General features: G+C 44.8%; 1 protein-coding gene across 1 annotated transcript in view; it reads right to left on the bottom strand.

The window, feature by feature from the left end:
* The window catches only part of Thsd1 (thrombospondin type 1 domain containing 1), a 30,991-nt gene extending 12,049 nt beyond the window's left edge, over nt 1-18,942 (bottom strand). The window contains exons 1-4 of the mRNA XM_045155443.1: nt 18,863-18,942; nt 18,458-18,588; nt 12,389-12,529; nt 9,982-10,947 (exon numbers count right to left, since the gene is read on the bottom strand). Coding sequence (XP_045011378.1) covers nt 9,982-10,947; nt 12,389-12,446 — 1,024 coding nt within the window. The 5' untranslated portion in view covers nt 12,447-12,529; nt 18,458-18,588; nt 18,863-18,942. The remainder of the gene's footprint in view (nt 1-9,981; nt 10,948-12,388; nt 12,530-18,457; nt 18,589-18,862) is intronic.
* Between the last annotated feature and the right edge of the window lie 2,170 nt (nt 18,943-21,112).

The raw sequence follows: 21,112 nt of genomic DNA on the forward strand, positions 1-21,112 counted from the left end.
AAGAGAAACTGAGCTTAAAGATATGTGGATGGAAGGAGATATATCTGGTGAACACTAAAAGAAAATGGAATATCTATATTAATGTCAAACAGGCTGCAGAACAAGGAGACTGCCAGGCATACAGTCAATACAGTGCAGCCAATACAGGTAGGGTCAGGGGAAGAGATAGAGAAGAGGAAGAGGTGGGAGAAGGATTGATCAAAATTCAAAATGTAATGAATAATCATTATGGAAACCTACTTCTTCACTAACTAATACATATGTTTTTTTTTTAATATTTTTTGTTTGTTTATTTATTTGAGAGCGACAGACACAGAGAGAAAGACAGATACAGGGAGAGAGAGAGAATGGGCGCGCCAGGGCTTCCAGCCACTGCAAACGAACTCCAGACGCATGCGCCCCCTTGTGCATCTGGCTAACGTGGGACCTGGGGAACCAAGCCTCGAACCAGGGTCCTTAGGCTTCACAGGCAAGCGCTTAACCGCTAAGCCATCTCTCCAGCCCTAATACATATGTTTAAAAAGAGAGCTTGAAGGCTGGGGAAATGGCTTAGTGGTTAAGGTACTTGCCTGTGAAGCCTAAGGACCCTGGTTCAACTCCCCAGGACCCATGTAAACCAGATGCACAAGAGGGTGCATGTGTCTGGAGTTCGTTTGCAGTGGCTGGAGGCCCTGATGCACCCATTCTCTGTCTCTGTCTCTCTCTCTCTCTCTCTCTGTCTGTCACTTGCAAATAAATAAATAAAAATAACCAAAAAAAAAAATTGAGAAAAAAAAAAGCTTGAGGGCTGGAGTGATGGCTTAGTGCTTAAGGCACTTGCCTGTGAAGCCTAAGGACCCAGGTTCAGTTCCCTGCTACCCATGTAAGCCAGATGCACAAGGTGGCACATCTGTCTATTTGCAGTGGCTAGAGGCCCTGGTGTACCCATTCTCTCTCTTTCTGGCCCCCTCTCTCTCAAATAAACATAGTATTTTAAAAAATAAAGGAGACTAGTTGGGGGTTGGGGAAATGTCTTAGCAGTTAAGGAGCCAAGTTTGATTCCCCAGTACCCACATAAAGCCAGATACACAAGGTGGTGCATGTGTCTGGAGTTTGCAGTGGCTAGAGGCCCTTGTACACCCATTCTCCCTCTCTTGCCTGCCTCTTTCTTTCTCTCTCTCTCTTTCAATAAACAAATAAAATATTTTTTTTTGAAAAAAGGAGACTTGGGCTGGAACAATGGCTTAGTGGTTAAGAGCTTGCCTGTGAAGCCTAAGGACCCCAGTTCGAGGCTTGATTCCTCAAGACCTACGTTATACAGATGCACAAGGGGGCGCACACATCTGGAATTTGTCTGCGGGCCCATTCTTTCTCTCGCTCTCTGCCTCTTTCTCTGTCTGTCGCTCTCAAATAATAAATAAATAAAAATAAACCAAAAAATAAAAAATTTAAAAAAAGGAGACTTAAGCCAGACATGGTGGTGCACACCTTTAATCTCAGCACTTGGGAGGCAGAGGTAGGAGGGTCACCGTAAATTCAAGGCCACCCTGAGATTATACAGTGAATTCCAGGTCAGCCTGAGCCGGAGTGAGACCCTACCTCGAGAAACCAAAAAGAAATAAATAAATAAAGGAGACTTGTTGGAAAGAAGATAGGATTCAGTGGAGGAAAAACGGTAGAGGGAAAAAGGAGGTGGTGGGAGATTATGATATATATTATCTATATTTATGGAAGTTATCAAAAAAAGGTTTTTTTTTTTAATAAAAGGAGGAAGAAGGGAATAACAAAGGAGTCGATTCAGCAAGGAGTCTTACCAATCCTAATGGTAGATCCACCTAACAAAAGAACTTTAAAATACACACAAAACTCTCCCACAGTAACCTTCTTTTCCCCCCTAATGCTGTGGATGGAAACAGGGGCTTCATGCATGATAGGGAAATGATCTACCACGGAGCTATCATCCAGAAAAAGAACCATTATCGACTGATGAACGGAAACTTCCCTGACAAGGAGACACACAGCCACAACCAGGTGAGTAGCTGAATAGGTCCCTAGGAAGAACTGGTCTACATCCTTTCTTCCTCGGCACCCTCCCAGCCCCAGAACCACCATGTCCTCCAACACTACACATCCTCTGCATAAAAGCCTCCCTTCATCTTTTATGGACAAAATTTCTAATGCAGCCACAGGCATACAAAAGCATAAGGGAAAGCCAGGCGTGGTGGCACACGCCTTTAATCCCAGCACTTGGGAGGCAGAGGTAGGAGGATCGCCATGAGTTTGAGGCCACCCTGAGACTACATAGTGAATTCCAGGACAGCCTGAGCTACAGTGAGACCCTACCTTGAAAAACAAAACAAACAAACAAACAAAAACAACATAAGGAAAATTCACAGGGCACATGCATTATCAGGGCAGCCAAGTGGTGCAATCCTTGGAGTGAGTCATGGAATATGAGTTCTCAGCAGTAATTAGAAGTCTGAGGGTTTTCACAAGTGGGAGAATTACAAATGAGTATCCTGGACCAACGTCAACTGAGGTGTGGTAATAATGTTCCGTGCAGAGGTCCAACTGAAACAATATTGGTTGTGTTTCCAGGATCACACTGCAGCTCCTGCTGTGGAGGAACAATGAGCAGGCTTTGTCCACGAGGCTCAGAGCGGCTCACACACTAGGCTTGACCAGCTTTGGGACTCTCCCGTGAAAGTCTCTCTGACTTTCTGAAGTATTGTAATTTCTATTTTTTAAAATCTACTGGGAATTACTACACAATTTAAATGTAAATGTCTCAAGGAAGCAGGCAGATGAGCAGAAAGAGGAGGACACCCAAACACCCAACAATCTCAAGCCTCCACACGCACACCTATGCCTGCAAGCGCATGCGTACACGCGCGCACACACATCACATCGCACCCCGCACCGCACCGCACACTCTACATGCGTGCGCCAAAAAATAATGTCAGCAAAAACTAAAATTTTAGGGCTGGAGAGATGGCTTAGCGGTTAAGCGCTTGCCTGTGAAGCCTAAAGACCCCGGTTTGAGGCTTGATTCCCCAGAACCCATGTTAGCCAGATGCACAAAGGGGCGCACGCGTTTGGAGTTTGTAGTGGCTGGAGGTCCTGGCGCGCCCATTCTCTCTCTATCTATCTGCTTCTTTCTCTCTCTCTCTCTCTCTCTCTCTCTCTCTCTCTCTCTCTCTCTCTCTGTCGCTCTCAAATAAATAAACAAAAAAATTTTAAACTTTAAATTTAAAAAACATGACCCAATGAAATCCTGTTTTAAAATACTATTTACTTTAAGTGTAATTTTGCAGTGGCTGATGCTCCCTACACAAGACCCTACATAACAGGAGGGAAAAAAATGGATGACATCAAAATAGAAGAGAGACTTGTTGGAAAGAAGGGATTCAGTGGAGAAGGAATTTGTGAGAAGGGAAGGTGGTAGGAGGGGACTATAATCATGATATAATGTCTATGTTCATGGAAATGATATATAAAAATTATATATATTGCATAAAGACATTTGTCAAACTAAAACCAAAAATTCCCTTGGTGGGGACCTTAAAAAAAATCAGTTGTGATAGATAAAGACATGAATCATGGGCTTGGGAGATGGTCCAGGGGTTAAAGGCATTTGCTTACAAAATCTGACAGCCCAGAGTTGATTCCCCAATACCCATGCATAGGCAGGTACACAAAGTGACGCATGTACTGGAGATTCTTTGTAGTGGCCAGGGGCCCTGAAATACTATACTCACTCCCTTTCTATCTGTCTCTTTCTATCTCTCAAATAAATAAATAAATTCTCTGGGTATGGTAGTCCATGCCTTTAATCCCAGCACTCAGGTGGCAGAAGTCGGAGGATCACTGTGAGTTTGAGGTCACCCTGAGACTAGAGTGAATTCCAGATCAGCCTGGGCTAGAGCGAGAAACTACCTCAAAAAAAACAAAATTAAGGGCTGGAGGGATGGCTTAGCAGTTAAGGCATTTGCCTGCAAAGCCAAGGGACCCAGGTTCGATTCCCCAGGATCCACATTAGCCAGATACACAAGGGAGCACATGCGTCTGGAGTTCGTTTGCAATGGATAGAGGCCCTGGCGCACCCGTTCTCTCTCTCTCTCTTTGTCTCCCTCCCTCTTTCTCTGTCAAATAAATAAATAATTTTTAAAAAACACAAATTTCATGGGCTGGGGAGGTGGGTTAGCAGTTAAGGCATTTGTCTGCAAAGCCACAGGATCCTGGTTCAACTCTCTAGTACCCACATAAGCCAGATGCACAAGGAGGCGCATGCATCTGGAGTTCGTTTACAGTGGCTAGAGGCCCTGGTGTGCCTATTCTCTCTCTCTTTCTCTCAAATAAATAAATAAAAATAAAAAATATTTTTAAAAAATTAATTAACTAATTAATTGATTTTAAAAAAATGAATCTTAATGTCAAAAAAAAAACCCTCACTTAAAACCATGGTGCTATTTTCCCTTGAAAGTAAAATCATGACTCAAAGAACAACTTAAAAAAGTCAAATTTAAGGCTGGAGAGATTGTTCAGTGGTTAAAGGTGATTGCTTACAAAGCCTAATGGCCTGGGGTTGGTTCACCAGACCCCCTGTAAAGCCAGCTGCACAAGGTACATGCATCAGAGGTTTGTTTGCAGTGGCTACAGGCCCTAGGGCACCCATTCCCTATCCCTCTCTGCTTACAAATAAATACAAATTAAAAAGTTCAAAAGGTAAGCATTTAAACCAAATTTCATTATTTCCAGATCAAACTAATTAACTGAGAAATAGTTCAAATAAAGCAAAGATTAAACTTATACAAGAAAATTCTTAAATGCCTTACACATCAGATCCCTGAGAACCCTAACAACTTTGTAGAAAACAGTCAAATGGGAACTCATTAGATACCTAAATTCCTGTATCGCACGTGAAGAGTGCGATGACCAATATTCCAAAAGGTCGCTCTCCAGGAATGAAGGTCACGATGTTTGGTCCTGGTTTCAGTTATCTGTGGACACGTAGGTGCTACATTACAAACCTGCTTTGCCATGTTAAATGCCTTCCAGGCCGCTACAGGAGCTATTAATTCTGAATGAGCAAAATCTGTCTGGAATGTGATAAAGGGAAAATCGTTTCTGCCTCCAAGATCTGAAGGACTAAGGCTACGAAATATTCACATCTGCAAGACATTTTGCTCAAGAGACCAAGGTAACCAAACAAAACACGCTTATAAGAAAACTCCGCAGACATGAGTGAGGAACAAAGGCACCTGTTAAACAGATCATGCGCATATGCCTGGCGGATAGACTCCTAGGCGGGTAAAGATCTTAAAGGTGCATACAACCAGTGAGTTAGGGAGGAAAAACAAACATTTATTTCCCAACCTAAAAGCTTTTATTATTTAATATATGAATTGACAGTTAATTAACCAGAAGACAGTCTGGAGTTGTTCTTTGGCCTACACACACATGTAAACATGAATACAAATATACACACATACCACACACGTACATATCCACACAGCCAACAATGAAAATCCCTAGAAGATACTAACGATCCTATTTCAAGTACAAACTTCACTTTATTTATTTATTTATTTTTCCTTCAAGGTAGCCCAGGCTGACCTGGAACTTATTCGATAGCCCAGGCTGACCTCTAACTCAAGGTGATCCTGCCTTAGCTCCCGAGTGCTGGGATGAAAGGTGGGCGCCACCATGCCCTCCATCTTGGCTAGTTACAGTTGGTGTCGTTCTGCCCCTTGGAGAATCTGTCTTTAGCTCCTCCAGGTACTGCCCCGGGCCCTGCTCCTGGGTTGTGGGTACCTCAGGGAGACCCTGCTGCCCTCAGCCTGAGCTCACAGAGGGCCACTCCCCGCCCTTCCTTCCCAGGATCTTTTCCAGCTGCTGCTCTGGAGAAACCTGGGATCAGACATGGGATAGAAACCTCCATGGAAAGTCCGGCAACTTGGAGAACCAACGAGACATCCCTACTGCCCACAATGCCTTTAATCAAATGGCCCAAATTTCTTGACTTCCCCCAGTACATTTCTATTAAATTCAGCCAGACTTTTTTTTTTTTTCTTGCCTGAACACACACTTTATTTCGAAAAAGCCCATATCTCAGGTGACTGGATCAGTTCAGGTTTTCTAATCCCTATTCTTGAGACTAGCCAGACGTGAATTTAATTTTCACGTGAATAAACATGGTATTAAACATCTATTACTGCCCCAGCCACAAAAATACCACAAGGACTTTCTAGTTTGAACAGTGAGATGGGCAGCAGCATCCTATACTGACTAGTGGGGGTAGGAGAGGAGTCGGTTCAAGATGGGCTGCTCTTGAGGTGCCTCTGAGACACCTGAGAGATGCCAGCTCTTCAGCAGGACTCGTCAGAATCAGGGCAACAACTCCCAGGCAGCGTGGGAAGAGCAGAAAGAGAAGATGACCAGCCCTCTACGGATGAGGCAGGGTGACGAATGGGCAGACCATGGAAACTGGAGGAGCAGTCAAGGGTGGCACCTGGGGGACAGCAACATTACAGAAATCAAGACCAATGCTGGCCAAGGTCAAATCATCTCTGCCATGCATGGCCTTTGTATATGATGCAATAGCATGACTTACTAAAACATGGTATCGGGCTGGAGAGATGGCTTAACGGTTATGGCATTTGCCTGCGAAGCCTAAGGACCCAGGTTCAATTCCCCAGTATCCACTTAAGCCAGATGCACAAGGTGGTGCATGTGTCTGGAGTTTGTTTGCAGTGGTTGGAGACCCTGGTGCATCCATTCTCTCTATCTGCCTCTCTCTCTCAAAATAAATAAAGAATTTTAATTTTAATTATTACGAATTAAGCCGGGCGTGGTGGCGCATGCCTTTAATCCCAGCACTCGGGAGGCAGAGGTAGGAGGATTGCCATGAGTTCAAGGCCACCCTGAGATGACAGAGTTAATTCCAGGTCAGCCTGGACCAGAGTGAGACCCTACCTCGAAAAACCAAAAGGAAAAGAATTAAAACATGGTATTGTGTATCCCAGGTCTCAAAGTCATACGTAGCTGAGGATGATCTTGAATTCCTGATTTCCTTGCCTCTAGTGCTGGGATTAGAGGTGTGCACCACCTTGCCCAGTTTTTGTTATTGTTGTTATTGTTTTAACTGGCATTGTTTTTTTTTAATTTAATTTGGGGACTAGTGAACTGGATCAGCAGGTAAGAAGAGTGCTTGGTGTTCAGGAGCGCCTCAGACAGTCTGAGTTTGCTTTCTCACACCCACAGGAAAAAGAAAGGAAGGAAGGAAGGAAAGAAAGGAGGAAAGCAAGCAAGCAAGCTGGCCATACATGCCTATAACCCCAGTCCTGCAGAGTGGAGACAGGACAATCACCGGAGATCACTGACAAGCCAATGGCTCCAGATTCAGTGAGAGACTGCAGGAAACAAACAGAATGACAGAGGAGGACACTCCATGTTGTGTCCATGTGTACACACGCACATGCACAGGCCACACAAACGTGTGTGCAAAAAAAAAAAAAATTGAACATATAACCTAGCAAGAGCCAACACTGAGTACTTCCCGTACGTCTACACAGGCTGAAAAGTGTCCCCAGGTTTTGGGACCTGAAACTCGCTTGCTGGACACTTTACTGACAGTATTTTCAGAGGAGCAGGAGCCAGTGAAAATCAACTGGTAGAAGGTTAAGAAGTGAATGGGAGAAGTGCGCTACCACATGCCTGTCATGTAATCACTGGAGAGGCTGAGGCAAGAGGATTACCACTAGTTTAAGGCCAAGCTGAGCCACACAGACCACTATAGAGGGAGGAGAAGGAAAAGAGGGCTGGAGAGATGGCTTAGCAGTTAAGGTACTTGCCTGGGAAGCCTAAGGACCTAACTTCGATTCCTCAGGACCCACCTAAGCCAGACACAAGGTGGCGCTTGCGTCCGGAGTTTGTTTGCAGTGGCTAGAGGCCCTGGTGTGCCCACTCTCTTTCTGTCTCTCTAAATGAGAAATAGATATATATGAAGATCAGGGAAAAGGAATTTCAGACACTGGTAGGAGAGAGTGAAGAGATAGATGAAGGAACTTCTGCAGGACAGAAAGGTGAGCCTACGAGGGCAAGTGACCAGTGGGCAAAAGGATGAAGAAAGGGACTTCTAAGGAGAGGCAGGGGATAGACCTGTGGAGACAGCCAGGAGCTTTGGCAGGCGGAGAGCCTTGGGCTCAGTGAAATGAAGGTAAGAACAGCAGGTGTGTGAGCCTTAAGAGTCAGACAAGCTGCCAAATTAAACCACTTTCTTGTACTAGAAAAAGAGAACGAAATGAAGAAAGAAAACTGGGGTATGGCTGGGATTGTAGCTCGATGGTAGACTGCTTGCCTACTATGCACAGGGCCCTGGGTTCAATCCCCAGCAGCTCAAAAACAAAGAAATGAGGGCTGAGCAAATGGCTTAGCAGTTAAGGCATTTGCCTGTGAAGCCTAAGGACCCCAGTTCGATTCCCCAGGACCCACATAAGCCAGATGCGCAAGAGGGCGCACGTGTCTGGAGTTCGTTTGCAGTGGCTGGAAGCCCTGGCGCGCCCATTCTCTCTTTCTATCTGCCTCTTCCTCTTTCTCTCGCAAATAAATACATCATATATATATATATATATATATTTTTTTTTTTTTTTCTTTTGGTTTTTCAAGGTAGGGTCTCACTCTGGTCCAGGCTGACCTGGAATTAGCTCTGTAGTCTCAGGGTGGCCTTGAACTCATGGCGATCCTCCTACCTCTGCCTCCCGAGTGCTGGGATTAAAGGCGTGCGCCACCACGCCCGGCTACAGAATATTTTTTAAAAATTAATAAAAATAAACGAAACATTGAAAAGCTATAACAGTATGGGGGGATGGATGGCAATGTTGTAACCCCACCTTGTAGTGAGTAGGCAGGGCATTACACAGAGGACACAGCACCTGAATACATTGCTAGCAATCAGTATAGAGCCTTCCTTCCCATAATGAGTGAGCAGAGAAAAGACACATGATCAGCAGAAAACACAGAGGTTGCAGAAAAGAACTTGAAATTTAGCTCTGAACTTGACATCTCCATCATGAACTTTCTTTTTTAAAATGTGTATGTGACAAGAGAGAGAGAGAGAGAGAACTGACACGCCAGGGCCTCCAGACACTGAAATCAAACTCCAGACACATGTGCCACCTTGTGCTTGCGTCACCTTGTGCATCTGGCTTATGTGGGCTCTGGAGAGTCAAACACAGGTCCTAAGGCTTCACAGGCAGGCGCCTTAACTGCTAAGCCATCTCTCCAGCCCGTGGACTTTCTATAAGATAAGATAATATCATTTTAGATACACATTGTCTCACATAACTGCTAGCATTTACTGAGTACTTCCTACAAGCAAAACTTCGTACTAAGAATGTTATGCTTATTTCATTCAATCCCTGCAAGTCTATGAGGTATGTACTTCTATTGTCCCGACCTTACAGAGGGGAAACTGAGACCTAAAGAGGTTAAGTAAGTGGGTTTGATTACCAAGATGGTTGTTACAAAACACACCCACACACACACAGATTTCCACATCCCCAAAATCCATACCCTATAGACTCAATTATCCATGGATGAAAAGCAGTCAGGAAAAAAACCTGCATCTGACCAGGGTCAGGAAAGAGAACTGTTTGTCACTGTTCCCTAAACAATGCAGTATTATAACCACTTCCATAGCATTTACGTTGCATTGGGTATTATAAGTAACCTAGACATGAGGTAGGGCATAAGGGAAGGTGTACACAGATCTGTGTGAACACTACACCATTCTGGTATCCCAGAGACCCTAAAACCAGTCTCCCATGGATGCTGAAGGATAAATATACTCTCAGCTTGTCAAATAAGGATGAGGATGCTAATTAGCGGAGATGAGAAATAAGCCATTTAAATGATAGTCCAGTTCACCTAAAGGTGAAGTAATTTTGATTACAAGAAGGCATTCGTTTGGGCTTTAGATTGTTTAAAAATCGCAATACCCACCTATGCTTCTCTGAATTACCATGCACTCCTTTTCCTTTGCAGGAAAGCGGCTTCTCCTCGAAGCCCCGAAGTTAAAGCAGTACTTATTCTTCCCCATGTCAAACAAAGTGCAGTTAAACACTGTTCTGCTCTCTCCCAGGGGCAGGCTGTTTTCGGCCAGCTGAACAGTCCTCTCCCCCAGGTGTCGGGGGGCTTCCCGGAAAACAGCAACCGCTCCTTGGACAAAGACGCACGGAGGGGGCAACACCGTCACCTCCACCCCAGACTCGCACTTGACTTCCCGTGCCATCACCAGTTTATACCCGAATTTCTGCGCCAGGTCGATGGGTCCCGTGGAAGTGATGATCGAGTCTTGGCCAAACAGCTTCAGCACCACCGTGACGTAGGCTTCTGGCCCCGCGGGGGCACAGCCAAACTCAACCCACTGCCCTTGACTGAGCTCCGTCCTTTTGCTAGTTCTGACTTCCAGGGGCTTCCCCGGACTTGTTCTTGTCTCAGGAAGACTGTTAGTAAAGACAACGTCCACCCACATGTCAGGCTTGTCCACAGGAAACTGGCAGAGAGATTGAGCGGTGAAAAGGCCCACTTGGAAGGTGCCTTCTGCCCTGTTGCCTGTCCTATTCAAGTCAACGTGGAAGACAGGCCATTCCACCTTCAGAAAGGCACTTTTCTCCCACCAGGGGTCTTGAGTGTTATTGTCCGTCACTTCTGGAGTCATCCTGAACCAGTAGTCCCCAGCCTCTTTGAAATAGAAACACTCAAACTCCAGTGTTCCCCGGGACTGGTTGGTAAGGAGGTGCTTGGTGGTGACAGTCTGATTGGTATTGGCCTCCAACAGCAGAACGGACACATTCCTCAGCGTGCCATTGGCATCGTCAAAAAACTGGAACTCCACAGACACCGTGTCGTTGCTTAGCGCTACATGCCCCGGCTCTGCCAGGAGGAGATACTCAGCTTCCCCAAGGACTGCAATGAAATGGTCATTTGAAAAAAGGTGCATTTTAGCAGCACTAACTGTGTAACAGATAAAAACAGCATCTCAGATACTGCAGAAGGTGGAACTGAGCCAAGGATTATGTAAAATGATGCTCTTGTTTAAAAGAATAAATTGGGGGCTGGAGAGGTGGCTTAGTGGTTAAGGCATCTGCCTGCAAAGCCAAAGGACCCAGGTATGATTCCCCGGGACCCACATTAGCCAGATGCACAAGGGGCACATGTATCTGGAGTTGGTTTGCAGTGGCTGGAGGCCCTGGTGTGCCCATTCTCTCTGTGTCTGTCTCTCTTCTATCTCTCTCTGCTTGCAAATAAATAAATAAAATTTTAAAAAATATAAAACAATGAATTGGTGATAAATACTCTGAGTTCACAACATTTAGTATATGTCTGCAATGAATGCCTATGAAGATGGAATAACAGCTGATAATGCTCAAGCTAAAAATCAAGTATCTCATATTTCCAATTTTATCATATTCTGGAACTTAAGTATTTGGGAGAAATGGATATACATCAAAGTTAGAGGCAGCTTCATTTAAATGGTATGATATAAACTGCTCTAACTATTTAAGATGTTAGAGCCCAAATTCTCTTCAAAGTTATTAATATCTCATATTCAAGCTTGGGCATTTTTACCAGTAAGGAAATCAATGTTCTCAGCTTATACATAGAAGAAATTTTCAGATGGCTGAGAAATGCTTTTCTCTAAGCAACAAGGGTCATCCATAATAGAATGAACACTTTTGAAATAACTGGGCTTGTGCTTGGCAATTTTAACGGCATTAGAGAAACTGCTATTGGCCTCCCTAGGACAGATGACTGCTGGTCTCCCAAGTATCATTCAGTTAATATCAATCATAAAAAGAGACTTAACAAAGCGGCTGAAGTGAAAAGTACAAAGAACACAGACACACAGGAATCCTTGTTCCCGCTTTGAATGTGATCCAAACACACATCAATAGAGGCAGAATTCGGCAATGCTACTATCAGCCGGCCCATGGCTGGGTAGGACATGATTCTAGATGGATGGAAGGAGCTGTAGAAACCTTTTTAGTTTGAAAAAAAAATGAAGTTAGCTTGAAAAATAATTTTATAGGGTTGGAGAGATGGCTTAGCAGTTAAGTGCTTGCCTGTGAAGCCTAAAGGCCCTGGTTTGAGGCTCAATTCCCCAGGGCCCACGTTAGCCAGATGCACAAGGGGGCACACGCGTCTGGAGTTCTTTTGCAGTGGCTGGAGGCCCTGGCGCGCCTGTTCTCTCCCTGTCTCTCCATCTGCCTCTTTCTCTTCCTGTCTGTCATTCTCAAATAAATAAATAAATAAAAATAAACAAAAATAATTTTATATACATCATCCATACATATATACATATCTATATATGGATCACGACAGCACTAAACATGTTCACAATACTCACCATAGTCACAGAGCATCACCAAGAGTAGATTTGAAAAGTCTTTCAACATTGGTTTCATTCTGATCAGTAAAATCCCAAGTCCTTAGTCTCCTCATGTCCTTTCTCACATCCAAAGAGTGATGATTTTTTTTTCAAAACCACCTAAAATAAAAAAGTACAAAAATAGCCAACTCCATTCAATGATTCTTAAAATCACAAAATTAATAAATGGCATTCATTCATTTATAGAATTAAGTTTTGTTTTGTTTTGTTTTGTTTTGAGGTAGGGGCTCGTTCTGGCCCAGGCTGACCTAGAACCCACTATGTAGTCTCAGGGTGGCCTCGAACTCATGGCAACCCTCCTCACTCTGCCTCATGAGTGCTGGGATTAAAGGCATGCGCCACTAAGCCCAGCTTTTAATAGTTATTTTAATTAGTCAAATGTCTTACAGAACATTGAAGGAAAATTAGAAGACACTGATTTTCTCTAGGACCATTGCCTGTAATTATAGAAATCCCTTTGGTCCCAGGATAGCTTACCTGTCTAAGAACATTCATGGACACCTGGTGTTAAGATATCTTTTAAAAAATATCAAAAGTAGGGCTTGAGAGATGTCTTAGTGGTTAAGCGCTTGCCTGTGAAGCCTAAGGACCCCGGTCGAGGCTCGATTCCCCAGGACCCATGTTAGCCAGATGCACAAGGGGGCACATGCATCTGGAGTTTTTTGCAGTGGCTGGAAGCCCTGGCACACCCATTCTCTCTCTCTCTCTCTCTCTCTTTGCCTCTTTCTCTGTCTGTCACTCTCAAATAAATAAATAAAAATCAACATTTTTTAAAAAAAAAATCAAAAGTAGCTAAATATGGTGGTGCAAAACCTTTAATACCAGCAGTTGGAGGCAGAGGTAGGAGGATTGCTGTGAATTTGAAGCCACCTTGAGCCTATGTAGTAAATTCCAGGTCAGCCTGGGCTAGAGCGAGACCTTACCTCGAAAAAAAAATATATATATAGTCACTTTCTGTCTGGCTCTGCTCCTCTCTCTCTTTCAAATAAGTAAACATATTTTTTAAATGGGATGATAAAATGGTTCGATGGTTAAAGGCACTTGCTTGCAAAGCCTGACAGCCCTGGTTCAGTTCCCAGCGTATATGGAAAGTCAGATGCACAAAGTGGAGCATGCCTCTGGAGTTCTGGAGTTCATTTGCAGTGGCAGGAGGCCCTAATACATCTATGCTCACTCTTTCTTCTTCTTTCTCTTTGCCTCTCTCAAATAAATAAAAATATTTTTATTTATTTATTTATTTATGTGTGTGTGTGAGAGAGAGAATGGGCACACCAGGGCCTCTAGCCATTGCAAACAAACTCCAGAAGCATGCACCACCTTGTGCATCTGGCTTACATGGGTACTGAAAAAATGAACCTGGGCCTTTCGGTTTTGCAGGCAAGCACCTTAGGTGCTAAGCCATCTCTCCAGGCCCAAAACATTTTTTAAAAATTATTTTTATTGCCAGGCGTGGTGGCGCATGCCTTTAATTCCAGCAGTCAGGAGGCAGAGGTAGGAGGATTGCCGTGAGTTTGAGACCACCCTGGGACTAAATAGTGACTTCCAGGTCAGCCTGGGCTAAAGTCAGACCCTACCTCAAAAAAACAAAACAAACATGCTAGAAATTTTTCAGTGCCAGGGATGGGATACCTCCCAGTGAGTTGTTGGCCAGGGAGGTCTGTGGTTTCCCACCAGGAATAGATGGTAAGACCCTATTGCTGAATACTCCACATACTTGGGCTACAAGGCCACTGAGAAATACTGCTGGAACTGAGCTGATAACCTCCTCCATGTAGACCAGCTGACAGAAAGCTAGAAGAAGCCATTCTACATGTAGTTCACTGGGAGAAAGAGATACCACCAGTGAAGATACTCAACAGTGGACACTGCAAGCCCTATAATTGTCCAGCCAGGGCAAATGAGCCAACGGGTGCAATAGTGGCACGTCTGTCATGGTGGAAACCAACTGCCCTCCAATTGGATTGGAGGCCTGCTCCATGGGAGGGAATACATCCCTGATACTGAAAACTTAAAACAGGGGTAGTCATGAGCCCTAGGGGTGTAACATCTGCTGATATCTGGATAAATGTATATACTATGCTTATCAAACTGCCTGGTAAGTACTTCTCTTAATATTCCTACCCTTATATTAATGCTACTCTCACTTTGGGTAGAGAATCTTCTCTTTTCAGATGGCAGTGACCTTGGGACAACTCAGAAGGTATCACGTGCTGGAAGGAAGTGACTGGAGTACTGAGTAAATCTCTATCACACCTTCTAAGGCTCAGGGTCTATTGTGGAAGAGGTGGCGGAAAGAATGTAAGAGCCAAAGGAAGGGTAGGACTCCTTACAACATGCTCCCTCCAGACACAAAATGGCCTGGATATCCATGATCTCACAGTGCCTGACACTACCTACACAAGACCATCATAAGAGGAGGAAAAGATGATGACATCAAAATAAAAGAGACTGATTGAGATGGGGAGGGGGTATGATGGAGAATGGAATTTCAAAGGGGAAAGTGGAGGAGGGAGGGTATTACCATGGGTTATTTTTTATAATCATGGAAAATGTTAATAAAATTGAGAAAAAAAATTATTTATTTATTTGCAAGCAGAGACAGAGAGAGAAAGAGGGAGGGAGAGGATGGGCATGTCAGGGCCTCCAGCAACTGCAAACAAATGCCAGATGCATGTACCACTTTGTGCATCTGACTTTACATGCATACTGAGGAAATAAACCTGGGTCATTAGGTTTTGCAAGCAAGCACCTTAACCACTGAGCCACTTCTCCAGCATAAAATATTTAAAATATATATATATATCTTTGAAGCCGGGCGTGGTAGTGCACACCTTTAATCCTAGCCCTTGGGAGGCAGAGGTAAGAGGATTGCTGTAAATTCGAGACCACCCTGAGACTACATAGTGAATTCCAGGTCGGCCTGAGCTAGAGTGAGACCCTACCTTTAAAAACCAAAAAAATATAACAAAACAAAAAAATATATATATATGTATATATATGTATATACACACATACACACATATGTATCTTTAATTTTTAACTTTTGAAGCCCTTAAGTGAATTTCTTTCTTTCTTTCTTTCATTTTTGTTTTTGTTTTTCGAGGTAGGGTCTCACTCTAGCCACAGCTGACCTGAAATTCATTACGTAGTCTCAGGGTGGCCTTGAACTCCTACCTCTGCCTCACGAGTGCTGGGATTAAAGGCATGCACCACCACTCCCGGCTTAAGTGAGTTTCTTACTTGCTTAATTTTTAGCAAAGCCAATAACTAATTTTAATAACAGTTTCGCATAGTTTATATATTTGCGTTTCACAAAGATCAATTTAATAAGTTTGTCCAAACTCATTAACACTGTGCTATGTATATCCAAATCTTCCCTATGTGATGTCACAAGTGAGCTATTACCACTTCCTTGCAAAATTAGAGTGCTTATCTAGATTGCTTTGTTTCTTGATTTCTAGGGACTATATCCAAAGGATCAGACACTTAGAAAAGATACTCAGTAGTACAAATAAATGTGAACTCCATGAGGACCTGGCTTCCCTTGTTTAGACAGTCTAAAGAAAAAAACAAATAAACAATAATTATCATTTCCTGCCAGTCTTCCAACACTGTAGTAGGTACGCATCAGGAGATGGATGATTCACACAGCAATCTTTCCAGACCACCAAGGAGGGCGGGGAAGACCTTACTGGCCTAAGGTTCAGAGTGAAGCACAGAAGAGGCCCTTGCCTTTGATATACATACGAGACTACTCAACTACATAATAAGACGTGGGCCATTTAAAGCCGGTTTTTCTATACTGCAGTCTGGCAAACTATGGTCTGTTAAATATAACCAACACATATTTTAAGAAATTTTAATTTATTTTCAAGCAGAGAGACAAAGAAGGAGCAACGAAATGAGAGGGAATGGGTGTGCCAGGGCCCCCTGCCACTACAAATGAATTCCAGATGCATGCACCTGAAATTCGTGCATCTGCCTTTATGTAGGTACTGAAGAACAGACCCCTGGCCACCAGGGTTTGCAAGCCAGCACCTTTAACTGCTGAGTCATCTCTCCAGCCCCTTTAAAAGTATTATTTATTTATTTATTTATTTATTCATTTATTTGAGAAAGAGAGAGAGGGAATATGGGCATGCTGGGGCCTCTTGCCTATAGATATTTGTGCTAACTTGTGTAAAATTGTTCATTTGACTTTAGGTGGGCATGGGGAATTAAACCCCCGGCCAAGAGGCTTTGTTAGGAAACGCCTTTAACCACTGGGCCACCTGCCCAGCCCTCCTATACATATTTTCTTAACGGTTACAATTCCCTATTATTTGTAGGTATTTTGTGGTGCTGAACCCCACAGCCTTATACAGGCTACATCCCTGGTCCCAGAGTTAATATAGTTTTAAGAGGTAAGCATATCATATTCAAAATACCTGTCACGTCCTTGAAATTTACATAATTAAGACAATGAAATAATCCAAAATTCAATGGAAAGGAAACGTGTGTGTTTCTATTAGCTTTCTTTCAGTAAGACCTGGCAGAACAAAGGAAACATTACACTTCCTGAAAGGGAAGCACAGATTTGCAGTTTAATTATGCAGACAATCCCGACTCCCTCCCCTCCTCAGCACACAGAAAAAGAAAATTCTATTTTGGTGGAACAAGTCATAGATTTGACCCAGTCGTTTCCTTGAGCATAGACGAAGGGGGAAGGCTTACAGAAGCATCCTCTGGCCCCGTGTGGGGGCGCCCCAGCACCTGCCACCTTCTAGAAGTCTGAAGCAGAAAGGTTTGAGCCCAGGAGTTCTAGATCAACCAGGGCAAAAAGAGGAGATCTCATCTGGTAGGATGCCAAAAAAAAAAAAAAAAAAAAAACTCCTTCAATCTCTGAGGCTTCCTTTGTCATGGATACTCAGTAAGCCAAACTAAGAAGCTTTAAAAACCCTACAACTGAGCTGTTTTCCAAATTACCTGCTACTCCATGATAATCATTTTAAGAAAGAAGTTTTGAATCATAACTGGATTTATTATTTTCCTTCTAATAAAGAGCCAGACTGGAGAGACAGCTTTCAGGTTAAGATGTTTGCCTGCAAAGCCTAAGAACCCAGATTCGATTCCCCAGTGCCCACATAAGCCAGATGCACAAGGTGGCACATGGCGTCTGGAGTTGTTTTGCAGTGGCTAGAGGCGCTGGCATACCCATTCTCTCTATCTGCCTCCTTCTCAAAATAAGTTAATTAATTAATTTAAAAAAACAGCCATAGACTTGTGTGGTAATCTATATTGAAAACTGAACAAAGATGGAATTATAGAAAAAACAGCCTGCCTGTAAATCATAATGTAGATGATTACATATCTCTATAATCAGCCTCCTTAGTTTGTCTACCTTGCTTGCTTATTTCATTTTAATATGTTCCCAATTTCTCTCACCAATTACTTAGAATATCTCGCCCGAGGACCATTTCAAGAAGGTAAGAAATTAGGCACGCATTTGCAATATGCTTGAAAATACTTGTATAGGGGCTGAGTTTTTGCTCAGTGGTAGGGCGCTTGCCGGGCGTGTGTAAGGCCCTGAGTTTGATATCTAGCGCTGTGGGTGGAAGCAACTTGTATCCAGAAGCCACATAAGGAACGGTTTGTAGACGAATTCTAGATTTACCAGCTGAGAGGCTGGGAATTCATGTGAATATTCCCCATAACTGCCTCATTACTCAACCTTAGCTTCATGGCTTTTCTTCTGAAACCAGCTTAGCAAATGCTTCCACAGACCCTCCCCCCCCCCCCCGTAGCTGCCAGAGAGTAAAATGAATTACTCTAATAATGTCCACTGCCTTGTCAAAGGGGGAGGGGGGGGCAGAAAATAGCCAAAGAATGAGCAAGAGATTTTACACGCAACATGCATTTTTTTGTGTAGATCTCAGAATAACCCTTATTAAATAAGGAGGAAATCGCGGTGCCAAAGCCATCCGAAGAAACAGGTTTTATTTATGCATTCAGGGGAGGCCACTCTGCCGAGGCTCGGGGGCTACTCACCTTTCCCAAGGCTGCAGGTCAAGTGCACGCAGGGGCGTCCAGCCCAGCGGGGGTCAGTGGGCACGGAGCCCGGTTCTTGAAGACCGGCGCGGACAGCTTACGCCTCATTCTGCTTGCATCGCAGAAGACTTCTTTTTGGGGAAGAAACAAACTTATTTTGCAAAGATCGATATGCCAAACGGCGCTTTTTTTTTTTTGTCGTTGTTGTTCAGAGACCTCTCGCCCGGACCTCCCGTTCCCCCAACTCCCGGGCCTCCACCCGCAGACCCCAGCCCCGGCGAGGGGGGACGCGGCCGCCCACCTGAGCCTGCGGGGCCGGGCGTGGGCCTGGGCGCACGTGCGCGCGCGGCTCGCGAGCGCCCCCCGGAGGCCGGTCCGCGCGTCCGCACGCGCCGGCTCTCTCACCTGCGGTCCACCGGGCGGCGGCGGCGGCGGCGGCGGCGGGCAGCGGAGCATCCAGCGTCCGGGACTGCGATCGCCGGCCCCGCAGCCCGCCCGCCCGCCAGCCCCGGCCCGCCCCGGACGGTACGGCTCCGGGAGGCGGCGCCCGGAGGACGGGAAAGAAGGGAGGGAGGGGGATCACTGGGCCCCGACAGGTCCGCCCCGCCTCCGCCCGTTTTCCTTTCCCGCCGCCCGCAGGAAGCCCGCAGGAAACGCGGGGCCCCGGAGGTCGGGCGCAGGCAGGCGCGGTCCACGCCCGGGCACGTCCGCCTGGCTCAAGCTCACGCCCACCGCCACCGCCGGGACCCCGACCCGAACCCCGACCCGGACCCCGGGCGAGTTCTGTCATCGCTCCAGACTTAGCCAGTTCAGCCGCTTTCTCCCCCGGGAGACCACGGAGGCCACTGGAGCTGTCAACTTCTTCCCCGAGTGCCCCTGAAGAAGACAGGTAAAGGTGCAGCTTCCCTTTTCTGCCCCTGGAGCCAGACCTGGTTAATTAAACTACCCTTAAATCTACTCTGCCAGCGTTCGAGTTGTAGGTTTAAAAGCAAGAGAAGATCGATTCCGTATGTTTATTTAATAACTATTTTTCCGTAAACTGCAACACTTTACCATTAGTTTTTTTTTGTTGTTGTTGTTTTTCGAGGTAGGGTCTCATTCTGACCCAGGCTGGGCCTGTGTGTATATATGTGTGTGTGTATGTGTGTATGTGTATGTATGTATGTATGTATGTATGTGTGTATGTATGTATATATATATATATATATAATCTCCAGCCTGTGTGTGTGTGTATATACACACACACACAAACACACACACAAATTAAACCACTTAACAGAGAAAACCGATGAATGTCATTAGAAATCAGAGCACAGCCCCTGGAGAACCAGCAACCAGAATGAGGCACCAGAACTTTTTTTTTTCTTTCCTTTTTGGTGGGCGGATGCATTTTCTACTGGTTGTGGAATGAGTTACAGGGATTAGCTAATGTGTTTGTGAAAACTCATCTGATTTGGACACTACTGTGGTAGCGCAGATCTGTAATCCCAGCAACTGGGGAGACTGAGGCAGAAGGATTGCAAGTTCCTGGTCAGCCTGACCTACACAGAGACTTTGCCTTGAAAAGGGGGAGGAGGTTACAGTGTGGCTCGCTTTGGAGAGCAGAGCTCACTTAGCATTTGTGAGGCCCTGCCTCTTCCTATCCTCAGTAGGGGGCGGGGTAAAGGGGCTCCTCTGATTTAAGACAATTCATTTTACAATTTCAAAATGCTCCATTTGCACACGATTTGAATCCATCAGTTCATCAGTTTAAATGGTAGCACGTGGTCAATGCCAGGGAAGTAATAAAATCCATCCATCTAAGGCTAAAAGCAAGTGGGGGGGTCATCATCCAGTCTCTCTGCCATCAAAATCATCTATTCAGACATAACATTTATCAGCTCAAGTTGGGATTCCTTTTCAAATACATGCACATAGTCTCACATACTTTTGATTTTGAAAGCAAAGCTCAGTGAAAGAAGGCTCCAGACTCTTGACTTCCTGCCTGGCCTTTGCAATCCTGGGATAATGTTCTTGCTCTCCTCTCCATCACAGAAGACATGTTGACATTTTGTGATGATTAAGTCAAACAGTGAAGGTGATTGTTTTGCATTTACCTTTCAATATACTGTCTCCAAAAAGCCACTCTTGGGGGCAAGAAGCTGGTGAGAAGACCTAGGTTTGTCCCTCCCCCGCCCCAGGCAAGGTCACACTCTAGCCCAGGCTGTTCTCAAACTCATGTTGATCCTCCTACCTCTGCCTCCCAAGTGCTGGGATTAAAGCCACCATACCCAATTAGGTACATTTTTTTAAATTTCATTTATTTATTTATTTATTTATTTGGAGCGACAGACACACAGAGAAAGACAGATAGAGGGAGAGAGAGAGAATGGGCGCGCCAGGGCTTCCAGCCTCTGCAAACGAACTCCAGACACGTGCGCCCCCTTGTGCATCTGGCTAACGTGGGACCTGGGGAACCGAGCCTCGAACCGGGGTCCTTAGGCTTCACAGGCAAGCGCTTAACCGCTAAACCATCTCTCCAGCCCAGGTACATTTTTAAACTAGAGTTTCATTGGGGTGCTTAGCCATTTTGTTTTAAAGTTCTTACCAAACGGTATTGCTACCTTTTATCACAGAGCTATCATATAATTATTTCCCCGAAGACAACAGAAAAGC

The sequence above is a fragment of the Jaculus jaculus genome, chromosome 7, assembly GCF_020740685.1.
Source record: "Jaculus jaculus isolate mJacJac1 chromosome 7, mJacJac1.mat.Y.cur, whole genome shotgun sequence".
In the NCBI taxonomy this organism is placed as follows: domain Eukaryota; kingdom Metazoa; phylum Chordata; class Mammalia; order Rodentia; family Dipodidae; genus Jaculus; species Jaculus jaculus.